General features: G+C 46.5%; 1 protein-coding gene across 2 annotated transcripts in view; it reads right to left on the bottom strand.

Annotated features, from left to right (window-relative positions):
- LOC135399692 (uncharacterized) overlaps positions 1–9,378 on the bottom strand; it is a 38,820-nt gene extending 29,442 nt beyond the window's left edge. The window contains exons 1-4 of one of the 2 annotated variants that reach the window (XM_064631426.1): positions 9,284–9,378; positions 8,739–8,757; positions 6,027–6,056; positions 4,129–4,278 (exon numbers count right to left, since the gene is read on the bottom strand). In XM_064631426.1, coding sequence (XP_064487496.1) covers positions 4,129–4,278; positions 6,027–6,052 — 176 coding nt within the window. In that variant the 5' untranslated portion in view covers positions 6,053–6,056; positions 8,739–8,757; positions 9,284–9,378. Of the gene's footprint in view, positions 1–4,128; positions 4,279–6,026; positions 6,057–8,738; positions 8,758–9,283 lie in introns of those variants that run through there. The other variant, XM_064631427.1, reaches the window with a different exon arrangement.

Below are 9,378 nucleotides of genomic sequence, written 5' to 3' on the forward strand. Positions count from 1 at the left end.
GTTAAACCCCGCACTGTATCCGTTGACGCACTTGTTTTCACCGTCATTTGTGCATTTACCCTTAGAAATTGACGCATAGAATTTCCCCTTGACGGATAATCCAACTTCGGAGTCATGACGTCACTGCTTTTACGCTTATTCTTGGTGAGCCTTGCCAAAAAACAAGAAAGTCTGCGTGTGCGCGCACACTTTGGACGCAGGCTTCCGCGTTTCGAGCAACCCAAAGTTTTCGGCTGCGGTCCCTCTGGTGTGTACCCGCTCGACGATGTTTATCAAATGGAAACTTGCGCCACTCCGTCCTGTCATGCCGTTTTACGTTTAGACTGCCGAGCATGGACTTCAAGAGCGGCGGGAAGCACGTGCGTCTGTCGTGAAGTAGAGCACGTTCAGGAGGTGAGTGTTGCAGACTTTTTGGAGGAACACGTGGGTGAGCCCTGCCGATTTCTTGTTTTATTCGGTGTGAATGCCCCTCGTTGTTATACAGAGCACAGGCGATGGTTGTACAAGCGCCAGTGGATACTGTTCGGGATACCTGCGGGCTGTAGACGCGTTTGTCTATGCTAAATGCCCCCCTGGCTGGTGTTTGATGTGTAGCCACCCGCCAGCAGACCACGGACTTGTAGGTGAGTTACCCATACATTGGTGTACACTGTGATTCGTTCTGTTGATATAGGTGCAGCTGTTGCATCGGTTCGTATAATTGCCCTGATGCAATTGCCGATTTCAGAACCAAGATGGAACGCATGAGGCGGCAACAAACGTTCCATCTTCGGAAGTAGTCCTTCTTTGTTGGCGCTGCAGCCGATGCGAGCGCAAGAGGAGCACGATGTTGCCTTTGGGGGACGAAGGGAGGGCACGTTGCACCGTTGACGGCTACAGAGCTTTTTCGTTTACTCATGCTATGCGGTATACGTGCTGCGATAGGCAGTAATATGAGAGTAAACATTTGACGGACGGCGTAACCGTCAGCCGTTGCCGCTTAAAATAAGAGTATGAAAATGAACGATTCTTACCCTTACTATCCGTCATCGCCCCAAGCGTAAGGTGATGACACGTAAAATAGCGGTCAAGAATCGAACGTTTTCTTACTTTTACTATCAGTTGCTTTTTCCGCGAGTGTACGTGTGTCCTCCTACAACAGTGCAGCTGCGTGCTTAAATGATCGAGCATTGGTTGCGTAACGTTTCCACACCCCCTTCTCATTTGATGACCATTACGCTCCTGAAACAAAACATCACACGCTCCTGTCAATCATCCCGCATGACATGGTTCCCGCGTATAACGGTTAAGCCTTTGTGTGACTTGCGCCAATCTTCCTCGGAAGGTGAGCTATAGGTTCCAGGTGCAGATAGATGACCATGGCTCTGCTAAGTGAATCATGCTGTGGGCTGTCTGCATCTCGGATGTGCGAATGAACGTTTTCTTTTCTCTTCTGAGCTTCTGATGGCAGTGAGAGAGAGAGAGAGAGAAAGAGGGAGGGGGGGTTACGTTTACCCTGTCCCGGGCGCAAACTCGCCACGCGACGTCTCTGGTCTGAGCCTATAGTCATGGTGACTATAGCCTATAGTCATAGTACTGAAGGCTGTCAAGCCTTCAAGCTGTCACGCACCTTAGCGGGTAGAGTGGCAAAGTTTCATCAAGCAACATCCAAGGAGATGGAACTGCACGTACATTTTGCAAATATATTCCGGCCGAAGAAAGCGACATATCATCGAGCTTCCCTTTTCCCTTCGAAGGAGCCTATAGTCATGGTGCCTATAGCCTATAGTCATGGTGACTATAGGCTCCTTCGAAGGGAAAAAGGGAAGCTCGATGATATCTCGCTTTCTTCGGCCGGAATATATTTGCAAAATGTACGTGCAGTTCCATCTCCTTGGATGTTGCTTGATGAAACTTTGCCGCTCTACCCGCTAAGGTGCGTGACAGCTTGAAGGCTTGACAGCCTTCAGTAAGCGAGTGCCGCGGGCTCTGGCCTTCTGCACTACTGCTGTTCTTGGTTGCCCGCGACATATTTCGGAAGAAACCGAGAATGGAGCATACAGTGGACACTCGGTAAAATGAGCCACTAGCCACGCCATGTCGCCGACCATGCAGCTAAAAATCCAGTGCAGGCAGCCAGCAACGAGGGCAATAGCGCTGCACAGTTGCGTTTGCATGAATGCGAGAAAAGCCTATCGAGTTATCTCAACAAATCCTCTCCTACACGACCACATGCATCAACCAATCCGCCAGCCAGGATGCGTGCGAAGAGGAGCGATAACCAGATACGCCACGCTTGTGTCGCATTCATGTAACCACAGCGATGGACAAAGCTCGTGGCACTGTTTCTCAGAAGGCTCTAGAGGTCACGCATATCACCCGTCGCCACTTTTCCAGTCTACAGTTTCTTAGAAAAAGGGTGGAGTAGTTATACCTTTTAGAAGGTAATAGTTGTCGCATCATGTTGTGCCTGAAAGGCTGCTACCGGCTACCTCACTTTCTACCACGAATGATAGGGTTACCGCTTGTGATTCGGTGAGCGAGGGGACGTACACCTTTTTGGAGCAATTTGAATATATGATACTTGTTTTTACCACCCCTTTACAGACTTTATCATACGCTATGTTGACCTACAGTGTTAAAACAGAACTTCACCACAGAGCACTCTCCTAGCCAACCATCATACCGAATGATATCATTCGTGTGTCATGATTTGTTCAAAACAGGGGGGAGGCTCCTATCTGGGACAAGATAATCTGTCCCAGATAGGCGCCTCCTCCCATTTTCAACAAATCAATGCACAGAATGATATCATTCAGAATGATGGTTGGCTAAGAGCGTGCTGTGCGGTGAAGTTCTATTTTAACAGTGTAGGTGGTAACTATAGAAGTTACCACCTTTTCGCACCCATTTTTCTTAAAGAGTAGGGACTGGGCCGCCGAGAGAAATTACGGGCCCTGGTGATGGCTCCCCCCGTATGAGTCCTTCCCAGGTCCCCCCCCATCTGCTGGTGCTGGCTATAGTCAGGCTTTGGATGCCTGAAGAGACCTATACCCTGGAGCTCCATCCCCGTCTGCCCTCCCCATGTTTCCACCCTGTCTAGTGACCCTTGACACCCTATTTTCAGCATGAATCATTCAGACACTGTCTCTTTACCAGGCCCATGGTGCTTCTCTCCTCTGCAAGCTACACTCTTAAAAATGAACTTCTGTGTGACAGTTAACAATATCCAATGAACGGTAGTCGTTCGCAGGTTACGACGTGCAAGGTAGGAAATATCTGTCACAATTTTGCACAATTGTTAATTGACATCCGCGCAGATTTTGCTGAGATTTTCTTTATTTTTATTATTGTTTCTTTTTCCAAGGCAGGGTAGAACCTTTCATTTCTACACGTACCCTTGTAATGTGCGCTGTGAAGTGTGTACACGCTATATTATCAAGGGCTCACCTTAAAATGGCGGCGGCAACGTTGGCAATCGGCCCCACCTCCTTTGCAGGTGACCTACACTCTTAAAAACGAGATTCACCGCATAGCACGCTCCTAGCCAACCATCATCCCGAATGACAACGTTCTCGCCCCTGATTTGTTGAAAACGGGGGCGTACGCCTTTTTGTGACAATTATGAACAGCATAAGTGTCACAAAAAAGGCGTACGTGCCCCGTTTTCAACAAATCAGGGCAGATAACGACATTACAGGGTACGTGTAGAAATGGAAGGTTCTACCCTGCCTTGGAAAAAGAAACAAGAATAAAAATAACGAAAATCTCAGCAAAATCTCCGCGGATGTCAATTAACAATTGAAGTGAAAAATTGTGACAGATATTTCCTACCTTGCACGTCGTAACCTGCGAACGACTACCGTTCATTGGATATTGTTAACTGTCACACAGAAATACCGCATTATTAAACAGTTATAATTTTAGAACCAACTACACGCCATATGATACAGGTACGATGCATACAATTTCATCAGGTTATAGTTCGAGATCATGGATAGAGAAAATGTCGCAAATGCTACGATAGAGCTTTGTACCAATGCTTTCTTCGAATCATGGACGCGCTGGACAACACTGGAGTTTCTTTGTCAGTTTGCAACTCAACAGCTGATCACTATAAGCTATTTTAGAGATGGACAACCAACTTGCCGGTGCCATATTGTTCCGTTCCGTAATACCCTGTGCCGTACTGTTCTGTGCCATACTGTTCTGTGCCGTACTGCTCTGCGCCGTACTGTTCTGCGCCGTACTGTTCTGCGCCGTACTGTTCTGCGCCGTAGGCCTCCGCGCCATAATTGCCTGAAATAAACAAAAATCAGTTTAATCATAATCGGAAATAAATAAAAAAATAGTTTATGAAACATGTAGTAAATAGCAATGTAGGGAGCTGACTGCAGGAAGTATTAGGTGGCTCTACCGCCATTCAATAGCTGGCAACACTGATGTACAACTTAATTAAATATCGTGCGTACGTATATCTTGTATAGCATGATAGCGCGCCCACAATGAACGACGTACGGATGTGTCGCGACCTCACTACTCTTCATTTGAACATCGCACAAGTGTTTATCTTGTAGAGTGCGTCGTGCTATGTTGATGGAGAGCTCTTATGTGCTTGCGCATGTTTCAACCCACACACGCAATATTCCATTCACAATTGTTTCGCATACGTTTCGCATACAAATAAATACGTAGGATTCCACCTCATACTTTCACATCAGGTATGAGCGCCCCGTTTGCTGGGCGTACAGCAGACTTGTACAAAATACTGCGCAAAAGTATTTCAAATAAGATACTAAATACTCTACGGAAAAAGTATTTAAAATAGAGTACAAAATACTCGAAACTGAAAGTAATTTGAGTAGAGTACTAAATACTCTAAGAAGTATTTAAGATACTCTTTAAAGTACTTTAGTATTAGCAGTAAGTGAAACGCGTATTTTGAATGTGGCCTTACAAATGAAGGGAATAAACTTCATCAGCCATCTTTCATTTGCAACGTCTTGGTGTCAAGTAATGTTTGGTGAACTTTGGTGAACCCAAGTAAACTTTGTTGATACGTTCTGACCCAAAACTTCGTAATCACTCCTGTATGTCGGTTTGGGTCATTCGACCTCTGGCACATGTTTATTGCTTTGATGACCAAAGAAATAAATGCCGGGATTATCTTGTACCTAATCCCCTGGTGATTCACCTGGCAATATGAATAGGAACGGTTTTCTGACGAAGTTGGCTATTGACAAGCAAGGCCAGGCTTGGGACCAGCCTATTGTACAAGAGGATAAATGACAGATTCGCGAATTCCCGAAAAAAAGAAAAAGAAGAGAAAGGGGGTTAAATTGCAGTGAGCTGAAAATCTCGGCACGGCGGGAAGCGTGCTGGATATGGCTTGACGAGGAAGGAAAGTATTTTGAGTACTGAGTAGCAAATACCGAAAAAAGTATTTTAAATACATTAAAAATACTTGTCGCAAAAATGTATTGAGTAGGGTACCAAAATACCGGAAAAAGTATTTAAAATACTGTATTTTGAGTACGTATTCAAGATACGTACAAGTCTGGCAGAACCTTTCATGGATTCGTATCCGGATTCGGATTAGGGAAATTCGGGAAATCCCGGATTCGTCCCATCTCTGAGCAAAATATTGGTTGTATTGCAGCTTTTGTCCTAAAATATATTGCACAGTCCCCACATATGTCCCGCAGTTAAAGGCACACTCGCATTAAATCTAGGATTGAGACAGTAGCGACACTTTAGCTGATATCGGGAAGTGGGTTTAAGTCAAGTAGCGAACATAGAACGCAACGATATTATGGAAGATGTGCTCGTCTCAGTACGATTGGATGTGTTTGCCGAGCGAATGGAGCGAAGCGCGCTGACCAACAGCGGCACAGTCGCGCTCGCGTAGTGCGAGTAGAGTATCACAGAATGCCGAATAGTGACAAGCAATGGCTAAAGAGCACGTGACGTACAATTCTCTTATAGCTTACTGCAAGATTCTACAATGGGTTACGCAATGTAGGAAAGATGTGCAAGCATAGTCTTACCTGTGGCATACTGTTGAGCTACCCATGGATCTGTGTAAAAATGACGAGGTCAAATCAATCTTTACACATAAAGTAGATGTCCTGTTGTTCTCCATTCTAATGTAATCTAATGACGTTGCTCTCTGTGTCCGCAGTCTTCGCGTGTAGCAGTAGACGAAACGAGGAAAATGCGTTTTTGAAAGGGTTTGGAGTAATCGCGAAAACAAATCACAATTTTATATTCGAATGTACCGCGCAGTTTGGAAAACAACAGGCGCGGCACAGTGATAGTTGGAACGGTCAGGCATATCGCACGCGTACAGTAGGTTGCCCGTTGGACGCCCCCTGGTATGCAGTCTTGCAGTCAAAAACGAGAGGATAGAGAGGTAGCAAGCGAGCTGGTGGTATAGATCCATAACTTAAAAACCCGAGACTAGGGGACAAAAAAAAAAAACAAAAAAAAACGACAAACACAGACAAGGTCTGTGTTTGTCGTTTTTTTTTTGTCCCCTAGTCTCGGGTTTTTAGGTTATGGATCTTGCAGTCAAAGGCACGGAATCGTTTCTGTCGCCAATCCAGAAGTGAAAGATCCATTAAACGACAACGAATCTCGAACTAAACGGTCTGTCGTAGTCGTGATGTAGCCCGCCCAAGCTTGGCCAACTGTGGCAAGCAATCTCACCACCACCGCAGCGTTTTGTCGCACTCGCTCTTGCACGAGGGGCAAGAAATCCTCCGCGAGATCCTGAAATGTCTTTTTGTCCTGGAGCTTTCTGCTATAGGAGAGGCGAAGAGGCTTATTATCGCCGACTAGAGCAGGTCATCGTCGATTAGAAGGCAGAGGGCTAAGACGCTCACGAAAGCAGAAATGATCATCTTTGTATGGCATCCAAATGTGCTATAGACACGCTTTTACGCGGTTTCACGCGAAACGATCGTGCTTTCGGTGGAACGTTGGTTATCGCTATGGCGAATTCGGGTGGTCATTTCGTGGCAGCTCTTTTTTTTTTTTTTTTTTGCCAGATCTCGAGCAGTCATGTTGACTTAGTCAAGGGGCAGCAATCTCGCTCTTTCCAGAAACTGCCAGCTAGCACTTCATTCACCCGGTCTCGATGCGAACGGGCAGCGGATTGCGAGACTATATCCGGTGTCGTCACATCCGGCACTGTGAGGGTTCACCTGGGTTAGCAGACGACGAAACCCGAAGGTGAGCGACCGCGATGCCTCTAGCGTGATCCAAGCGACTAAAACCGCTAGATTATTCCTGGCACTCATGTTCGCGTGGCAACTGTCACGTGACTCAGCGCGGGCAATAGGCTAGCAACTTCCGAGCACTCAGCCGTTCTGCCACATTCAATTGACAAACGAATTCGCCACCAGAGAAGAGTTCCGTCAGGCTCTGCTGACCACGGAACGAGGATAAAATGCCCTAATACCCGAATACCTCAACAATCTCACTCCTAGTGGCTCGCTCACGCACGAGCTGCCACCTGAAGGACGGTGCCATTGCCATGGTAATCAGTACAACAGGCTTCGGGATCGAATTACGCTGAAGATCGACGCCAGGGGTCCGTTTGTTCAGGGTTGCAGTTTCGTCTGCAGTGAACGGAAAATGCCCTTCCCGTCATTCGACGTCGCCAGTTTCCTTCGGAATTGCCTTTGCCATGGCGATCAACAAAGGCAAGGCTCAAACCTTCTCCAATATCAACCAATGTCTCCCCGATTACGTTTGGAGTCATGGCTCGGACCTGCAGCGGGAATATTAGAATTCAGGACTGAAAGGAGGCAGCCGACGCCTCTATCATCCACTGCGCACAAGAAAAATGTATACTTTTTTGCGGTTGTGGAAGCTGCAAGTTGCGCTTTATATTGGCCTCAGAAAATGTGTAACCTTTCTATGTATAACACAACAATTGTAATGACATGATAAAATCACGCTGGACTCTCGCAAAATTGCTTGGTCCCTGACCACATTCAGCTATCCAACGCTCTGCCCTCAAGGCTCTCTTCACCTTTCTGGATACCATAGGACTTCGATCCTTATTGTGACGGGGCTCACTATTTCATTCCCCGCACCGCCATCAGCAATGGGGTAGAGTATCGCCCCCGGCGATGAAACTTCCATCCATCATCCCGTAATAAAGTTGTTGTTGTCATCCTGCCATCCATGCTACATACTTGACGCTACTTGCACTTCAGCTCACCGGACTGAGACAACATGTGAGTTAAAAACCGTTTACAGAACGAGGTATAGATCTTTCTAACCAAATCTTGCAGTTAGGTAAGCCTCGAAAATCGTATGCCTTATGTTCGGAAACTTATTATTTATTTGTTTTTCGTATGCTGACTGTACAATGACGTACAGTGCTAAGAAGTGCTGTGGAAAGAGGTCAATCTGAATCAAGAAAATCCAACGACCACGATCCGCGTTTATGTACATTCGAGTAAGAAAAAATAATATTCGTAAGCTAACAATACGAAACCGCTCATCGGAACTTTAACGGCAGCCCAACAAGTTTCTTTACAAACACTCCTCGACACGTCCTTAGCAAAGGATACCGGATGGGAAACAGAGCCATGTTGAATCCGACTCAAGTCATACACCGGGCGTCGCTTACCCTATAGCGGCGCCACTGGTTACAGTGGTGTGTCTTGGATAACACGCTTTAGATACAGGGGACGCGAGTCTTATTATCACAATGGCGTAGAAGGTGAATTAAGTGATTGTCTTACCGTTGTAGCCTGCCATGACCTGCACAGAGAAAAATGGCGGCTGATATTAATGATGGTATAAAAACCACATCGGATGGTAAATTACACTTTGATAGTGACGGTACGGACACGAACTGTGATTACTTTGCTTCCAACTGCGGCAACGATACTTGGCCGGCGCAGTCTGATGCCGACACCGGCTAGCGCGAGCCCAGGGAATTTCAGGGCTTGTTCCTCTCGGAATCTTTCACCTCCCCGTGCCATAGGGAAACTAACCTAACTGACCTATCTTGACCCGGTATAACGCGACATAGCGCAGTAGCAGGAGAGCACCGCCTCCTCCCTGCTACTGCTGTTGGTAGAAGTGTCGTTGCCGTAGTTAAATCTGTCCTGGTGCTATTGCAAGTCATAACGTGCATGGACAGCAGTCGACAAACAGAGATGCCCGCACATTTCGCTCCTCATGATATCACCATCATTCTTGAAGCAAAAGCTAGTCAATGCTAATCTTCCACGCTGCGACGTTACAAATGATACGCAGCAGTTGCAGTACGAAAATCGCATACCTTTTCACAAGAGGCAGTTTAACAGAAGAAAACACTAGAACGACTGTTGCTCTCACGAACGTGACAGTGTCTGACGAAGACGATGGACTACGGTG

This window comes from Ornithodoros turicata, chromosome 7, assembly GCF_037126465.1.
Source record: "Ornithodoros turicata isolate Travis chromosome 7, ASM3712646v1, whole genome shotgun sequence".
In the NCBI taxonomy this organism is placed as follows: Eukaryota; Metazoa; Arthropoda; class Arachnida; order Ixodida; family Argasidae; genus Ornithodoros; species Ornithodoros turicata.